The 18,552-nt window shown below is 56.7% G+C and overlaps 1 protein-coding gene across 1 annotated transcript in view; it reads right to left on the bottom strand.

Annotated features, from left to right (window-relative positions):
• Positions 1-3,611: 3,611 nt before the first annotated feature.
• SRCIN1 (SRC kinase signaling inhibitor 1) overlaps positions 3,612-18,552 on the bottom strand; it is a 57,938-nt gene continuing 42,997 nt past the window's right edge. The window contains exons 17-20 of the mRNA XM_058562034.1: positions 17,168-17,322; positions 16,676-16,828; positions 11,926-12,072; positions 3,612-4,687 (exon numbers count right to left, since the gene is read on the bottom strand). Coding sequence (XP_058418017.1) covers positions 4,553-4,687; positions 11,926-12,072; positions 16,676-16,828; positions 17,168-17,322 — 590 coding nt within the window. The 3' untranslated portion in view covers positions 3,612-4,552. The remainder of the gene's footprint in view (positions 4,688-11,925; positions 12,073-16,675; positions 16,829-17,167; positions 17,323-18,552) is intronic.

An 18,552-nucleotide genomic window follows, 5' to 3' on the forward strand; every position in this document is an offset into this window, starting at 1 on the left:
GCTACTGGCCTGTCGGAGAAGGAAGTGAGAACAGGGTTCCAGTGAAGCCTGGAGGAGTGAGGCTTCGGGACACTGCCATTACCTCGTGGGCTAGAAGGGATGGTGTTTGCTGGGGAGGCAGAGGAGACCCAATAATACCCCAGGCCTCAGGCGAGCAAGAGAATGCCTAGAAAGACAGCCTCAAGGACCCTTAGAATATGCTGGAACAGTGGCACAGCCTTCAGAACACCAGGATAACCTGAAAAACCCAATCAGGAAGTCTGGCCCACTCAACGGTGGGGCAGGCTGGACTTTGATGTGGTAAGCTAGAAGGGTTCAAGCAGCTTGCTGGCTACAGGGTCAGGGTCCAGGGCCCCCACCCAACCAGAATCAAGGGTAAATCTCCTCTCAGGGGTCTTCCAATTTCAGAGACCATGGGGTAAGTGGGGCCAGCAGGCCTTTGAGGAGGAGAAAGCAGAAATGTAGCATGATTGGGGCTGAAATTAGATCTCCAGAAAAATATTTTTCGAACTGTGGGTTTTGACCCATTAGAGGGTCATGAAATAATTCAGTGGGCTGACACCAAAATGTTTAGAATTTAACAGAAAGTATCAGAATGCACTGTATACAATAAGTGCTGTGTCACTAAATATATGGGTGTGTGTGTGTGTGTGTACATGTCTAAATCGTTGAGATGTAAAATGTATTTCTTACTGCGAGTTACAGTTTAAAAAAAAAGTTGGAAAGCTGCTACTCCTGAAAGGATTGGCGGACACCAGGAAGGGTCATCCCACCCAAAGAGCAAGATGCCGAGACCCAACCCAGGGGGCTGCTGGAGGTAATCAGGCCCTACTTGGTTTTAGGGGGAAAGCATTGCGTTTGTGGTCAGGCAGAGATGGATTCAAATCCTGACTCTGCATCTTACTACTTGTATGACTCTGGGCAAGACACCTGAGGTCTCCGGCTTTGTCACTCGCAGATGCGAGTAATGCCAGTAGCTCCCTCACTGGTGGTGGCAAAGCGCCTGGCCGAGAGCTGGCACCTCGTAAGAGTTAGTGGTGTTCCTCTCCAGCTTGATGTTGGTCCTCATGGGCCCCTGGGAGCAGCAGCAGCCCCTCGGGCCGTTTCTGCCCCTCCTCCTTCGTGCCCTGGCTGCCAAGCTGTGGGGCAGTTGGCTGCCAGGAATTCCCTATCCTCCGCCCCATGCATCCCAGCACCTTCCAGGGGGAGATGAGAAATAATGAGACAGCAGCCTACAGGAAGAAGATCCAGGAGAGGAAAAAGAAACAAGTTTTATTTAAGCCCCAAACATTTGGCTAGAAAAACTGCAAAGGAAAGAGAGCAGGGAAGTGAGGAGAAGAAAAAGCACATTAAAAAAGAGAGAGACAGAGAACACACAGCAACCCTTTTCCATTTAGAAATTGTCAAGTTACACTGACAGAGGTCACAGAATATCCACAGAAGCCATCACTGCTACACCAACACGGGCCCTACGGGGTGGATGTGGTGGGGTGTGGAGCCAGGGTTCGCCCCGGGGGGCCCACCTGGGACCCCTCTCAGAGCCTCGGCTTGAGGCTCCTGGGGAAACAGCATATTGTGGAAGGGGTGGGAGAGAAACCCCCCATGCGAGTAACACAGCACCGTGGGTGGGGGCCCAGGGGACCAGGTACAGGGGTCCCCCAGACGTCTTAGTTTTCTCTTGGTCAAGCACACACTGATGGACAGAGCATCGAGGCGCATGCAGCTGGGGGTGGGCAGTGACGTGCTGCAGGCTTTGAGAGGACCGTGGGGAGCGGGGCTTGGGAGGGGAGCCGGAGGAGGGGTGCAGGGACAATGGAACACACACACAGGCACTCCCACACGCCTGGGTCTACACACACGTGCACGCACACCCCCCCCACACACAGGTCACATGTACCTCCACGTACACCCCTCTGCCCATACATACAAGTCTCTCGCAGCTATGCACGTCTGCACACACACATTACACGTGTTCTCACATGCAAAGCTCCTCCACACCAACATGCAGGTGGGCACGTGCTGATGCCCAAGCAGGTTACATGCACCTACGTGCACATGCCTCCCTGCACACACATGTGGAAGGTCACGCCTGTGCATGCACATGCTTCCCTCCACACGCAGGTAAGTGGACTTGTGCTGGTGCACACACACACACACACAAACACACAGAGGCTGCACACAACTCCCCACAAACGCCTCTCAGCGTGTAAATGTGCAGGAACCAAAGTGAAAGAAAGATGCAAATCCCACTGGGCTCCCCGTGAGCAGGTGGGGTGGGGCCGGGCTCCCTCCATCTGCCCCCTCGTGGACGGACACCTCCCTTCACCTCCTCCCCCCCCCCACAAAGGGACATTCAACTCAGGACAGTGACGGTGGGGCACACGTTCAAGTCACAGGGCTGAGGGTGGGAGGTGGGGGCAGGCGAAAGTAGCAAGCAAAGAGTAATGGAGTGGAGGGAGGAGGGGGCACCACTCCCCCCTCCCCTCCCAAGTCAGGGGGGTCTCTGTACAGCCAAATCAACCAAACCGTTTCACTGGACCACAGAAGCCAGGCGGATGTGCCCATCCTCAGCCCCCCTCCCCCGCCAGAACAGCGGCCAGGGAGAGGGTGCCATGGTTTCTTTTTTTTTTCTTTTTTAAATATTTATATATATTTATATTACGTATATTATATATATATATATATAATATGTAAATATATTTTTAAAACAATATAAAATGTTAAGACACTTCACTTAAATGTAAAGAGTTGCCTGCAATTAAAAGTAATTGCATCATTTATGAGGTCCTTTTTTTTTTTTTTTCTATTTTCCAGGTTTTTTTTTTTTCAGGAGGGATTTATTTTTCCCTCTTCTTTTGTTATTTTTCAAAAAGGCTTGCTTGCCTTTGTACAAAAATGATCCAAAGCTAGAAAACAAGGATGAGCCAACAAAAACAAAACAAAGAAAAAGAAAGAAACGAAGAAACACAACCCAATTTCCCCTCCCTCCCCAACCCTCAACAGCCCCCCTGGCTCTCCCCAAGCGCTGACCTTCCCCCCAGGCCCCAGGTCTAGGAGGCTCCATCCCTTCAACGGCTCCTTCTCTCTGTGCTTACTCAGGCAGACTAATCCCACCCCCCCCCCCCGCCCCTGTGCCTACCCCACTTTGTGCTCCAAATAGGAATCCTGCTCCCTGGGGACCCCCCCTCCATCCTCCTCATTCCCCACCCACATAATCTCCCTGCTGGCCCTTCCCTGCCCCCTCTGGGAGGTTGGGGCTGAGAACCAAAATTGGTCTCTCCCTCCCCCTCTCAGGACCTGGGCAAACGCCTCTGCCCACAGCCTCTGCAAGGCAGGTGTCCGCAGGTCAGGGGCGCTGGCTGGTCAGGCCTTAGGGGCCCTCAAGGATCTCACCAGCGGTCACCGGCTCCCCATTTAAAAACCACGTCTCACCCCTTCCCTGAAAACCCTCAAATCTCAAAGAGGAGAGTTGAAGGTCAAGTCACCCCACCCGTGGGGTCAGAGCTGTCCTCGCTGCCCCCATCAACACCCTCTCTATTCCCCCCATTTCCCTCACAACCAGACCCTTCCCACCCTCAAGGCCTCAAAATCTAATTTGCTAGGCCCTTCATTCTTGCCCACCCCGCCCCCACTAAATAAGTTAATGTTATTTAAAGTGCTAAATTAGGAAACTAAAAGTACCAAATACCCCTCCTCAGGGCTGCCCCATCCAAGGCAGCGTCCCCAGTGTCAGGCTGCCTGCTCAACCCACTGTCCACAACCAACAGTAGTCCAAAAGGGCCCCTTCCACCGCTCGGCACAGGCAGGCGGCTCCTCACCACAGGAAGGGCATCCCAGGAAGCCAACTCCTCTCCAAGGACACACAGATTCACACACCCTGAGACCCCTCAAACTCTGGCCTCCCTCTCCAGCCCAGCCTTCTGGACTCCAGGCCCACCAGGGCGGTGGAAGGGAGCAGAGGAGCAGCGGAGTTCAGTCACATCCTGCAGATGAACGGCTGGGGCGCCTCCAGGGCCAGAGGCTCCCTGCATCCCATTTTCCAGCCTGAGATTGGGGTTGGTCCAACGTCCAGGTGGTCCTCCAGGAAGGATTCCGAGGAAGGGGAGAGGGGGTGTCTTGCCGCTCCAAGTCTCCGTGGCTCAGAGTTTGTTTGGAGTGCTCTTGGGAATTTGGGGGAAGGTGGGGGGGAGGGTGGGATGCAGGAACTTCAGGGTGGACTCCAGAGGAAGAGTGGGGAAAGAGAAAAGGGACGGACGATGACAGGAAGTGGGCCATTTTGGAACAGGAAATCAAGGGAAGGTGGTGTGTTTTGGTTTTTAGTTTTATTATTTTGCTTTAAAAAAAAAAAGATAATTAAAAGTGAATCATTTAAAAAACCAAAAACACCAACAGAGGATAGGTATAGAGAGCTGAGGAGGGCCACGCCCATGGCAAACCCTTGGGAGGGTCTGGAGAATGGAGTGGGGGTGGGGTGGAGATGAAGGGAAGAGTAGGAAGAGAAATGGCAGGGGCAAGGGAGGGGGACGGGCTGGGGTGGAGGTGTGAGGGGCTTCTAGAATGAGATGGAAGAATTTCTTGCCCCAAAGGAAGTCAATACAGGGATAGAGGTTCTGGAAGCCGAGGGCTTTTCTGAGACTGGGCTCGAGGTCTCATTCGACCCACTCATCTCTTTAGATGGTTTAGTGGCCTGGAACGAAAACAGGGGTCAGGGGTCAGAGAGAGGAAGGCAGAGCCTTCATGCTGGCTCCCAGCTGAAGTTTTAAAAAATGAAAAACCTCCACAAATACAAGAGAAAATTCACTGCAAAAGGAAGAAATCAGAGGGGCATCTGGAGAGAGTGGTCTGTCCCCTGAGACAGGGGAGGAGGGGGCCACAGCATGGGGAGAAAGGGGGGCACAGGGGTGGACCAAAGGTCCTGGGAACCTGGGCGGGAGGGTAGGTCCACAGTTACTGAGAGGAAAGAGAGAAGGCAGAAGAGAGGGGGCAGAGAAGCACAAGGGGCACCGCGCCCAGGACAGGCATACGGGCAGATGGGGAGTGGGGAGAGGGGCGACCAGGGAGGGGAGGAGGAAGAAGTGAAATGTTAGCTGCCACGGGGGTGCAGGGAGGCGAGAGGGGAGCGGCTCAGGCTGGGAGCAGGTGGGCTCTTAGTCCTAGCTGGCCAGCAGCCCAGCCAGCGCCCCTCCCGACCTCAGCAGGGGGTTGATTCCCAGCAAAAGGTCTTGTGGTGGCAACTGAGGCGTGAGCTTGTCCTCCCTGGGGAGCACTTCTCTTAAGAACCCCCCCACCCCCTACCCCCGGGAAGCTGGGGAAAAGGTAGCACTGCATCCAGCCTCCGGCCCAAGGCAGGAAGGCCTACCGCAAGTGTTCTTTCTGCCTTGAGCTGGGCCTGTGGGGAACAGGAGGTCACTCCCTCATGACGCATCCCGCACTCCCTGGTCAGTTCTCATGGTTAGGAAGAGCCGTGCCCCCTCCCCACCTCCAGCAGACTCCCTGCCTCTGTACTGGTCCTGGAGGACTGTATGGTTCCAGAGCCATTGATGACAGGTCACAAATGCAGATTCCCCAGGCCCCGCTCCAGAATCCATCTCTGGCATGGGCTCAGGAATCCGCATGTTAGGCAGGTGCCCCGGGTGATCCGGCTGCACACTTACTTTGAGATCCACCGGGTTAGGGCTACAAAGATGGGGTGCTCTCCCTGTCATTGTACCCACTGTCCCTCCCGGCCTTGCTTGGCTACTAGTGTGATAAGTGAACCATCTTGATAGAAAAAGACAGAAAGGAAGAGGGCTGGAGACAGTGCTGGGGCACATGGCCGGGTACCTCCTGCAGTTAGGTCTGGGCAGGTCACTCCATTGAACCGAGGGGACAGCTGGCAGGCTGACTGGCTGACAGTGAACCCGCCTTTGCTGTCAGTGAGCACCACTCTCCCTTTGCACGTGCATGGGGATTCCCCGGGTGTGCTCACCACGCTGTCATCTGCAGTCCACATTTTCCCTTTCATGAGAATCAGGGCCAGGGCCCCATTTGGGTCTTCTAACCCCTCTCCTCCTTACCGCGGCTGCTCAGGCCTTACTCACAGAGGCGCCAGGGCCGCAGCCACAGGATCTCTGCACTCACTCAGTCCTTTGCTGAGCACCATGCACCAGGCATGGCCCTTGCTCGTGGGGTCCCGGGACCTGGGCCCAGAGACAGACTCATTCAAAGACAACCAAGAGCTCTCTCCCTCACTCCTTGGGGCTCCAGGCCCCTCCCCTCCCACCCTTTCCCATGTAGAGTTCTTTCTCCCAAAGCCAGGTGGGAGGGGAGCATGTCTGCTTTCTCCCGTCTCTTCACGTCTCATCGCCTCTCAAGCCAGCGCTGAGTCCCTCCCGGCTGTCCTCTTGTCCTCTTTGTTCTCAACCCATCTCTCTAGAAAAAAGCTTTTTCTGTTCCTTCCCTTTAGCATTTGTCAAGAGCCGCAGTCTATTCTGAGCTTTGGTCTTTGGAACCCCTGCCTTCAGGCTCGTGCTGCCACCTGACTCCTGTATTCACTCAGGCGACATGTCCTCACCCAGGCCATGTCCACCTTCTCCCACAGCCAGGGGAAGGCCTTTAAACACCGGTACGCAGCAGAGTTCACCGGCTGACGTGGACGCCCCCGCCCCCTTTTTCACAGAGACCTCTTACGGCTGCTCTGTGAGTCCTCTCAGGCCATCTTCCCTCCCAGGAGACTGGCTGCAGCAACATTCAAAATCCACTTTCCTGAAGCCGAGGGAGCATGCCCAACTGTGCCCTGTCCTGTGCTGCTCTGAGATCTCAGGTGACACAGCTGTTGTCTCTGAAAGTTCCTGTCACTTCCATTTCACCAGACAGTCCTCCCCTGTTGCTCCCAATTATGTCCAGAGAGGCAGAGCTTTGTCACCTTTGTGGCAAGGCAGAAACCTTCAGCTTTCAGCAGAGGAGACTGGAACGGTTAGCCAGGCCCAGAGGGCTGTGACCCCGGCCCCCCTCCTCTTCCTGTGGGTCCGAGTCTGGCACTCGCTCTGTGTCCCAAGCATGCTGACCTGTCCCTCCATGCTACGATGCGTAGATTTCCATAAAAGTGTAGATCGTCTTGAAGTGGCAGATCCTGCTGGTGCCTCCTCCAGGGCCATCCCCAGTGCCACCTCCCCCTGCCTGCACACCCTTCTTCCTTGCTATTTGCCCCAATCAGGCACCGGGCTGTCAGGAGAGGTGGCGCTTTCCCCAGCCCAAGGTGGGTGGGGCCTGATAAATCTACGGCAATTTGAGCAACGCCTTTCTCCTTGCCAGTGACTGATTTAGGAGCCAGCCCTGATGGCCTAGAGGTTAAAGTTTGGCGCTCACCGCTTCTGCAGCCTGGGTTCACTTCCCAGTCATGGAACCACACCACCTGTCTTGTCAGTTGCCATGCTGTGACAGGGGCTCACATAAAAAAGAACTAGGATGACTTACAACTAGGATATACAACCATGCACTGGGGCTTTGGGGAGGGAAAAAAAAAGGAAGATAGGAATGGGTAATGAGAAGAGAGGGGAGATCAGGTGGGGGCTTCTGGAAAGGTTCTCCTGCTCCTAAAAAGATCTGCATGCCTAGGAGCCCTGGAATGAAGGCAGCTGCTGCAGGGGTTGGGGCGGGGATGGGGGCAGGGCAGGATGATGGGCCAACAGGACCAAAATATGGAAGGAACCCAGGTCCTGATGTCCTTGAACTGCTGAATTCCCCAGCCCTGGATCCTCCCTGCTTCCAGACTTTTTGTTTTGTTAGATAATACCTTTCTTTACTGTTTAGGCCATTCTGAATTGGAGTTTCCGTTATTTGCAGCTAAAAGCATTCCAACTGACACACGCGAGGCCCACAGTTGCTCCCCTAACGCTCTTGTCAATAGTATTCCCGTCACAAGTGCCATCTCACTAAGGCGTGGAGACATCCATGAGGTTATGCTCCCTATAAAGCAGTAGAATCCAGCATTAAAACAGCAGAATCTGTGTCAGGCAGACGTGGGTTTAAGTCCCAGCTCTGCCACTTCCTAACTGCATGACCCTATGCGGGTATCTCTTAGGCCTTCACGTCCTCACCTGCAAAGCAGCGATATCAGATTCACAAGAGATGATATGCGAGGCTCAGTGCCCACGCTCAGAACACATGCAATAAATGGTAGCTATTATTATTATATCATTATTGTAACATTTCAAGTCTGCTTTGTCTCTTTCCATCTGGATTGGGCCTGATCAGTGGCAAATTCATCCATTCATTCACCTACCCAACAATTATTTACTGAGTGCCTGTGTATGCCATGCACCGTTCTAGGTGCTGTGGGGATGGAGCTGTGACAAAATGGATTAAGCACATATATTCTAAGATATAAAGTTGTCATGAGGATTAAATAAGATACATAAACTTGGTACACAGAAGGTGTGCTGGCTATTTTCCACTTGCCTCTCCACCCCCCAGACCCAATTCTGCCCTGCTCTGCACCCTGGTTGGCTGACCCCTGCCACGCCTTTGCTGATTGGCTTCTGGCTGGGTTTGGCCAACGGGATTAGGGCAGAGTGAAAACAGAGAGGGGGGTAAAGTTTCTTCCCTACTCCTTGCCCCCTCGGTGCCCTGTTGCACCATAACCTCCATAACTACAACTCCTGCCGCTCAGCTCTCACTGGGCTCCCTAAACACTCTGATCCTTGCCCCTCTCCCCAGGGAGGTCACAGCTCCTGCTTTCTCTAGTCCCTCGGTGCCTCAACACCCCTTGTTTGTTCCCTCAACCCTTTGGGGTGACCCCTTTATTACAGTCTCTTCATTTGAGCCATCTGAGGAGACACGCCAGGTGTTCAACAGATTTCTTAGCCCTAGTCGGGGTGTCCATGGCTTCACGTCTGCACTAAGCCCTTGATCCTTGTATCCCTGGGAATCTCGCTCCCATCCCACGCCTGCGTCTTGAGCACAACATCCAAGGGCTTTTCCTCAATCATGTCCTTTGATTTCTCTGTAGTATCAGGCACTGTTACACCCCCATCTCGGCCCCCTCCCCCCCAATTTCTGTGTCTCTGGTCCCGGCACTTCTGTTCCTCTCCCCTCATCATTGTCAAAGGCAGCTTCGGGCTCCACGTGTTAGACCCATGTGATGAGCGGAGGCCTCTGCCTAGCCCTGTCCCTGACAAGTGTACACTGCAACCAAGGACAATGGTGACTCCTTCCCTTTGGAGAGCACTCTGTGGCTTTCAAAGCTCTTTCCCATATCTAGTGTTATGTGACCTCAAAACCCATTGTACAGATGAGGAAAGAGCCTGCAGAAGGCAGAGGACTTTGCCCAAGGTCACAGACTGAGTTGGTATGGAGAGGTGTCCCAGCCCAGAGGACAGAGGGCCAGGTGACCCAGAGTGGCTGCAGCAAATCGAGGGTGTGGGGTGGAGGGTGCTGGGAGAACTGGGCGGAGGCAACCGAGGCTGCTCGTGAAGCGCCCTGGGCAGCATGTGAAGGATTTTCCATCTTCTTACCCGGCAGGGGCCGGTGGGCATGGGTTTTAAGCTAGGGGAGTGACAGAATCAAGTCTGCAAGTTACAAACTTCCCTCCCTGCCCTGCAGGTCTGGGAAAACAGGTCAGAGGTGACAGAAGTCACAAGGAGACTTCAGAAGGGCAGGCATTTAGGTAGTGAGGCATAAGATGATTTTTTCCCTGCCTCTTTATAGCTTTACTTTAAAAAATTTCCACAAGGAACATGTATTACTTTATTAGAAAGAAGACGCTTTTTCAAAGAAAGGCTACTAGAAAAATGAAAGCGAGAGAGAGAGAGAGTCAGACCAGTGGCGGCAGTGTGGGAGGACAGAACAGTTAGCATGTGTAGGAGGTGAGGGAGAGCAAGAGCTCACGGAGTCGCCCCAAGTGTGGGTGGATGCCTGGGGGTGGGTGACACCTCCTGAGGGGAGAGCAGCTGGGGCAGGCTTGAGCTCAGACAGAGACCTGGGCAGGGACAGATGGCGCCTGGTACCCCATGAGAGGAGCGTGCGCCGTGAGGAGCAGAGAGGCCAAGGAGGGACCTGGGCACAGCAAAATGAAGAGGCGGGCAAAGGGGGAACGCCCAGGAAGGAGTCAGGAGGGTCGGGGTGAGGGCCAACAAGGGAAGAGAGGATGTCAAGGAATGGAGGGTCAAGGAATACAGCCCCCCGGTGTATGGGGGGTCAGAGTATATCCCGCAAATGCTGCAGAGAGGTGGGGAGAGCACGGTGGGGAGAGTCCATTGGGAGGACACTGGAGACCTAGCCAAGCCCAGCGGTGAGGCTGGAGGGGAGGCGGAGGCGGCTGAGGAATGAATGGAGGGGAGGGCCTGGGGGCGATGAGCTGACTGCTAACCAGAGGGGCGGGAGAGAGGGCAACATGCAGAGGAGCCGGGGTAGTTAGGAGTCAGGTGAGAGACAGTGGAGCATAATTACAGCAAGCGCGTGTATGGGGTAGGGGCTCAGACAGTCTGGATTTGAATCCCGCTCCACCACGTGCCAGCTGTGTGACCTGGGATAAAGCCTCAGTTTCCTCATCTGTCAAATGCAGATAAGGACCTTAGAGTGGTGCGGTGAGTGTGAAATGAGACGATGTGTGTGTCTGGCAGAAGTGAACACCCCATGAATGTCAGCTGCTGCTCTGGACGTGAAGGAGGGACCAGCCTGGACAGGACGAGGGGAATTCATCCATGGTGGTCACAGGGAAGAGAGCTAGGGGTAGGATGTGCAGGGTGTGGATGGGGACCCACGAGGAAGCCAGTGGGCCAGTGAGAGCCAGTGAGGAGAGGCTGGTTGAGGGGCCAGCCAGAGGGTGGGCAGGGCTTGGATGCCCAGGGCTGTCACAAGGCCACGTGGTGGGAAGGGCTTTGGGGTTCCTGGGTCTCAGTCCTGGCTCTGATGCCACCTTGCTGTGTACCCTTGGGAATTCCCTTTCCTTCTCTCACCTGTCCCCTTGTCTGTAAAGGCAGTGGCTGGACTCACCCATCTCTAACCTCCTGCCTCTGAGTCTAGAACTTTCTTCAACTCACAGCATCTGGATATTTCGCAGCCTCCACTCCCACCCCAGCACCCAGAATGGGCCTGGCATACAGGAGCTGCTCAGAAGTAGTAACAAACCAAACGAGTACACTAAAGGTCTCTCTTGACATCTAGGCCCAGGGACCACTCCACACCTTCTGACTGGGCCACACGGTTGGGCCATGGGGCAGAAACAGCCACGGAGGAGGTTGTCAACTCTATACACCGTCCCCAAGCCCACTAACTACATCCGAGAGAGGGTGCAGCGCCCTGCCACTCCTACCCTACCCCCACCTACGAGGGAGCCGAAGTCCTTCTTCCTCTTGCCCCCTCCCACCGAACGTCAGCAGGGAACCCACTGAAACCAAAACCCAAGACTGAAAAGCAGATGCAAAATTGGTTCCTCCCTCAGCTAGGAGATGGCCAAAGAGCTAAGAGGGAGGCCGAGATGAGAGTGGGGTCCCCAAAGAGCAGGTGGGACCTGGGGGCAGAGAGTAGGAAGCGGAGGAGAGGAGCGGCAGGAAGACAAAGGGGGATGAAGCCCCTCCCACAACCCAGGGCCAGCCGGCGGCTGCAGAAGGGACCCGGGCACTCCGGCTGGTGGAGACATGAGTCTGCTTGCTCCCCCTCCTCCAGGAGCAGCTGGGGCGAGGGCTCTCTCTGCCCTGGGTGAGGGGCCTCCTGAGACGCAGCAGCCTGGCTGAGAACGTATGTTCCAAACCAGACCCAGAGCACTGAGATTGGGGAGAGGACGGAGAAAACGGTTCAGAGGACTGACAGGGCAGTCCTGGAAGGGAGGATCTCTCTGGGCAGCTGGCGGGAAGGTGGTCACAGGAGTACTGGCAGGATATACCCAGCACACAGCAGGAGCACACGGAAAGCGCAGGAGGGGACCCCCATGGTGCCCACGCTTACCTGCTGCTGGGCCTGGATCCTCATGTACTCGGCCCTCTGCTTGCCATGCTTGCCTTTGTCAGGGCTGCCTGCCTGGCCCTGGGCTGCCTTCAGCCGAGAAGCCCCTGGAGTCACCACCTTCATGGGTGGCACACCACCACCGCCACTCTGCGGGAAGAGGAACAGTGTCAGGGTTGGAGGTGGGATCATACAGGAATCCCAGGCACTGGGTGGGGCCTCTGGGGCTGGGACCTCCTCAGTGGGCTCTCCAAGACCTGGAGAACCCTCCCTGGCTCCACATCCCTGTCCAGGACTCCTTGGATCTCCACTCTCTGAGGCCATGTTTAAGGCCCCCCTGCAGGAGAGGGAACAGGGGCCCCCAGCCAGGTTCCCAACAGCTCCTGATAACTCTTGGGTGATTTCCTTGAGTAGCCCAGGGACAGCTGGTGCCCTTCTGGGGTAGCCACTTCTAAAGTGAGGGTCCCTAGTACCACCCCTACTCGCGGCCAAGGGCACCATCCTGGGCCCAGGAGAGCATGCCTGAGATTTGGAGCGGAGGGAGTTCTTTATAATGGTAGACAGAGCAGGACTGGCAGTACCAGGCCCATGTCTTCCTCCAAACGGGAGGATGGGGGTGAAGTCTCCCTAGAGATGGACAAGTCCACCCCCCTTGAACCACCCCAGGTACCAGGCAGGCCCAGAAGGGCTCTGGAATCCAGAGGCGCAAGCAGAGAAACAATAGAGACCGACAGAGTCAGACAGGAGAGGGGGAGGGGAGCACAGGGATGGAAAAGGGGAGAGAACTTTATTTGTTGGTTTACAGATACAGAGCAGAGGGGAGAGGCCCTGGTCCCCACCAGGGCTGGTTGGGCTGATCCCTAGGTAGGCCAGCTTCCTAGCCTCCCCCGGGCTCTGCCTGTAAACCCCGCCCGATGCCAGGCTCCCAGGAGGGTGGCAGGAACTGAGAGAAGGCCAGTGGGAGGAGGGGACTGGTGTGGTGCTCCCCCATTCCCTCCAGCTCTGAAGACAGACAGACTGGAGCATGAAGGCAGGAGGGGAGGACAGCAGAGGAGGCAGCCACCTGGGGACTGCGGGGTGGGAGTGGGGGGCTGCCAGGGGGCCCCATGGCAGGAGCCGTGCCCAGCTGGCTCAGGGTGGCTTCCAACTCCTGGAGTGTCTCCTCCAGGCTGTCCATCTGCTGGGTGGTGGCGCCCCTCACTGTGCAGCCTAGGCCAGCAGCATGCTGGCCCCCGCGCTCCCCACTGCAGGGTTGGGCATCGTGTCCAGAGTCCTTGGGGGTCTCCTCTGGGTGGGTCTCGGCAGTGAAGGGCTCCTGAGCCCCATCCGGGGCTGGTCCCCGAGGACAGGGGACCCCTACTCTTCCCTCCTCTTGGCTGCAGCCTGCTATCCCCAGTCTCTCCAGAGTTGCCGCTTCCTTCTCGGGTGTCAAGCTGCTCCTGGGCTGGGAAGCCTCAGCCACTACCCGTGGTGGGGCCCGTAGGCCATCCCAGCCTCTCCCACTGCCAGCCAGGGTCCGAGGTCGTGGGGTGGGGGTCGTCCTGGAACCAGGTTCCTCAAGCCTGGCCTCCGGTGGGGAGGGAGGGTTGGGGGCACACTCTGTCAAGACGATCCGGGGGACACAGAAGGCCCTGGGGCCTGGGGCAGCCTGGGGGGAGAAGAAAGATGAGGGAGAATGTGATCCCTGCAAACCAAAACACCCCGAGCTGGGATAGGGGTTAGACATGGGTGAGCCCAGCCCCTTCCTTTCATAGATGGGGAAACTGAGGCAGGGGAGGGTCCTGACTGAGTTTACCCAGCAAGTCAGGGGCAAAGCTGGGACTAGAGCTCAGGCCTCTTTCCACCACAGCCTATGGTCTCCCACTTGCCGGCAGAGACGGCAGTTTCCCCAGAAGCCCAGATACATGTGTACTTCTCACCCCACTGTGAAACCCAGGAAGCAGGTCTCATGGGTGCTCCCATGAATGTGCCCATCTGTGCAATGGGGCAACGTGAGGTTGGTAGAGAATCAAGTGAGCTCACATGGGCGTGCGCTTAGAACACGTGTGCCTGCACGTCGTAAGTGCTTGATAAATAGTAGCTCTTTGTTGAATTGGACTGAGTGACTGAGACCCGCAGCCCTGTGCGGGTGGAGACCAGGTGCTGGCCTCTGGCCTCTGAGGGTGGGGCTGTCATCCTCGTCTCAGGCCAGAGACTCCTGGGTCCCCACCTCCTACTTCAGAGCTTTCTCCAAGGGCTTCACAGCCACAGGGCAGGGGCTGGGCCAAGGGCCTCTGCTGCACGCAGGCTCCGCAAAGCTGGAACGTCTGCTTCTGTGGGAGCGCCCCCAGCCCTGGCTTTGGCAGGGGCACGGAGAGAGGCCCCCAATCATCCCCCACCTTGCGTGAATTCTGGTCTAACTCTGAGCAGAGTCCTGTGCCGGCACCATCACCTTAGTCCTCATCTTTAATCCTCGCTATAACCCAAGAAATGGCTACTCCTCTCATTGTCCCCTTTACAGATGAGGAAATCAAGGGTGGGGCTCACATGATTCACCCAGCGTCACCTCCCCACAGCTAGCTAGTGGCAGAGCCAGGATTTGAACCCAGGCAGTCTGACTTCAAGCCCAGTGTTCTTTCCACTAAAAGGAGCCATGGGGAGATGCGTGGAGGGCAGCAGGGACCCCCAGCCCCCCTCCCAAGGCAACCCACCCAGCCCTGCCACCTGCTTACCTGGAGGTAGGGGGTGCAGACTGGGAAGGCAGAGAGGCAACCCATGCCCGTCTGGATCCACTGCCCGATGGCACCTCAGGATGCAGAGGGTCAGCCAGCCCAAAAGGCCAGCAGAGGGGCTTTGCCCACTGCACCCCTTCAGGACTGGCTCCCAGGGCCAGAAAGGGGCAGGGGCTGGGTGCAGCAGGCCAAGGTGTTGAGGGCACAGCCAGCCCGGGGGGGCACCCCTTCCACACTACTCATCCCCAGACGGCTCCTCGGACTGCTCTGTGCCCATCCTCTGCCCAGCAGAGAGCACTGTCCACCCATCTGGTGCCTGTCTGCTCCCCCTGCCCAGGGAGCCAAAGCACCACCAGGCCTCAAGCCAGGCCAGAAATCAGGTGATGGCCAGCATGGAGCCCACTGTGGGCCAAGGAGAACCAGACAAGGCAGGTGATATGTGTGTGCGTGGGAAGCTGTCCCCCTCAGAGCAAAGGCCCTCCTGCCCCAACCTGACTGGGCAGAGGTTCCCAGACCACCACCCTTCAGGTCCCCCTCCCCAAGTCCCCTGGGGGTGCAGACAGCATGTCCACCCCCAAATTCCCAAGAAAGAAGAAAGAGGAAATAAGTGCAGCAGGACAGCAGCAAGGACTGAAGTTAGAGAGAAGGAAGAACTTCCCAATGCTGAAAGACAGGACAGCAGCCAAGGAAGGGTGTGGGTTTCTTCCATTCCAAGCTCCCTGATCAGATGGGGCCATGGGCTGGAGGGAGGCTGTAAACGAAACTTCCTCCTGGGGTGTCCTGGGCCCCAGTGCAAGGCATAGATTCTAGTGGAAGAAACGGAGCCCCCACCTGGCACAGGCAGCAGAGTAGGGGGATGGGGCAGGGACTAGGCAAGGGCTCAGGACAAAGTCAGATTTGAAGCTGGACCTAAAGTCATGTAGTGAGCAAGATCCAGACTCCAATCTTAGACCAAGACAAAACCCGGGCTTTGGGCCAGACCAAAACTCGGGCTGCAGATAGGAACAAAATACCCGGGCCACCACGGGCCAGACTCGGAATCAAACCTGTGAGAAAATGCAGACCCAAGGGGCCACCAGATACCAGGCTGCTGGAGTCTCTGGGAGGGAAGGGAGGGGTGTGCGCCTGTCCTTGAAGCTGGGGAGGGGGTGAGCCAGAGCACAGGTGAGGCTGTGGCAGTGGCGGGACTCGGATGTGACGGGCGTTTAGCAGGTGAGCGTGAGAGGTGAGGAGAGGAAGCTGTGGAGGCACAGGCAGAGAGAGCGCTGTGAGAGGGGAGGGCAGCCCATTACCTTCCATGGGGGGCCCGGGGCTGAGCCCCCGGGGGGCCCCAGGTCCTGGGGGGACAGCAAGGTGGGGATCGGCTGGCGGCGGGGCGTGGGGGGGAGGGAAGACACTGAGCTTCTCTCAAACACCTGGGGAGCAGAAGGTGGGGGCAGGTTTGGAGGAGGGGGCCCAGGGAGGATGGGGGTGCTAGCCGATGGCCCAGGCACCCATAGGGAGGGCACCATGGGGGAGGTGCCTGGGCTGGCACTGGGACCCCAGCCTCACTCCTTGGCCCCTCACCATGGCCGCTGGCCACTCTGCCCTCCATTCTGTCTCCTCCTCCAGAGGCCCTGGTAGTCCAAGGTCTCCAGCCACTTGGGGAGGGGGCTGAGGACACTTGAGTACGGGTGACTTACAGCACTGGGAGGGGCTCAAGGCCCTTGGGTATAAGGGTTTTTCAAGCACCCTGTTCTCAGAACATTTGGGGATCAGGGTCTCAGAGCACAGGGGGTCTCAGGGCAGTTGTGGGGGGCATTCTCAGAGACTACAATAAAAAAACTCAAACCTGCAAGGAGGGACTCTAGACCCCCTCCCCCATTTTACAGTGGAGAAGAAACTGAGGCAAGCAGGCTGGGGTCCCAAACAGGCCAGCCTCAGCAGGGAGCCCGAGAGTCCATCCACCTGTCCCAGTCCGGCCACCACGTCCTGGGGTCAGCTTGGTGGGGAAAGGGACCCGGCCTGGCTGATGACTCGAGGCCAGGCGTGCCCTGACCCACCTCCAGCTCAGCGATGATGCGGTCCTCATCGTCCTCATCCTTGATGGCAGAGGCCATGATGGGTGGTGTGGAGGCCGGGCGGGCCACCTCAGACACGGTCCGGCGCAGCTTCACTTGGGGCTTCTGCACTTCCAGCTCCTCGGACTCAGCCTTCTGCAAGGTGCAGGCCCCTGTCAAGACCAGGCTCTGCCCCTTCCAGCACCAGCTCACCTCCTAGGCCCCATCAGTTCCAGACCATCTCCCACCTGCCCAGGCTCCTCATCTGCCACTTCCTCTGTCCCCTGCCAGGATGGCCCCCAATAGACAGGGGCCTGGGTTGGAAGCAGGACAAATGCACAGAGATGCCAAGCCAGAAGTAGTCACCATTGGCCAGCTCCCTTCTTTCTTTCCACTTCCTCTGAGAGGGGGCCACCTCAGAGGGTCTCCAGAGGTCATCTCAGGCATCCCCCCTACTCAACCCATCTTGTCCCTGGCCCAAGATGGGGGTGGTACCTTGATGAAGGCCGAGTCCTTCTTGCTGGTGACCACGACCTCTCCCGTGCGCGTGGTGGTCAGGCCGTGGGAGGAGGGGAAGCTCCGGCGGGGAGGGGGAGGCGGGGGTGACTTGGAGGGCTTCTCCGTGCGGTATCGGGGCACTGTCAGCTCATCTGTGGGCAGCCAAGGGGCTGGGGTCAGGGACCTGTAACCCTGGAGTCTGTGTGCCACATCTCACTCCAAGGGGATCAACCTTGCTCCTTCCTCCAGGGAGGAGGGGAGAAGAGAGCTCAGGGGCAAGGACACAGGCCTCTCCTTCTTCTCTCTGACCTCCCCTGCAATTCAGCCCCAAGTCCTGTCACTCCTCCTTTTCCAGCACTCCCACCCCTTGCTACTCAAAGTGTGTCCATGGACCAGCAGCGTTGGCAGCACCTGGGAACTTGTTAGAAGCGCGGAAGCTCAGGCCCACCCAGAGCTGCTGAAGCAGAACCCACATGTTAGCAGATCCCCAGGTGATTTCACACCCACATTCAAGTTTGAGAAGTGCTGCTGCAATCCATCTCTTTCCTACCGCCCCTCAGCCCCTGCCCTGGCACAGATCTTCATCCCTTCTCTATGGAGAGAGAGCGGTTGCTAACTGCAAGAGCCTGACCCACCCATCAGGCTCTCCCTTCACCCAGTTCTTTTGAGAGTGCGGGCTATTTCCAGGGCAACCTGCAGAAAAGTCACTCAAACCTGACACTCCTCTGCCTTTGATCCTCCAGTGGCTCCCTATTACCCCAAACCATGTCCAAGCTCCTTGGCCCAGCATCCTCCGCGCCTGCCAATCTTTCAGCCTCAGCTCTGCTTGCTACTCCCCGGCCTGGACCCTCTCGCCAACAACAAACGCAAACCTCCAGGCATTGGCACATGCTGTTCCCTCTCCCTGGAATGCCTTCTCTCACTGGCCCACGGAAACACCTACTTGTTGTCAAGGATCCAGTGGAAAGTCCCCTCCAAAGGGAAGCCCTTCCTGCTCCCCACCCCAGGGCCTCCTCTAGGACTGCACAGTATAGGAGCTCACCTCCGCCGCTGCATTTAGCACCTGCATCCTATTCCTGGTTTACCCACTAGGGACAGATGACTTAACCACATTGCACCTTAGTGTCCTCATCTGTAAAATGGGAACAACTCCTGTATCTGCCTCCTGGGGTTGTTGGGAAATTCTAAGGATTAACATATAGAAAGTGTTTGGAGCAGTTCTTGCCACACAGTAAGTGATAAACACAAATGTTAGTATTATTCCCCCACTAAATTTTAAGCTCCTGGGAAGCAAGCAGTGTCATATCTCCTTATCCCCAGCACTGAGCACGCAGTAGGTGCTCAGCAAATATGTGTGGCAGGAATTAATAAATGAATGAATG

This window comes from Diceros bicornis, chromosome 18 (assembly GCF_020826845.1).
Source record: "Diceros bicornis minor isolate mBicDic1 chromosome 18, mDicBic1.mat.cur, whole genome shotgun sequence".
Lineage (NCBI taxonomy): Eukaryota > Metazoa > Chordata > Mammalia > Perissodactyla > Rhinocerotidae > Diceros > Diceros bicornis.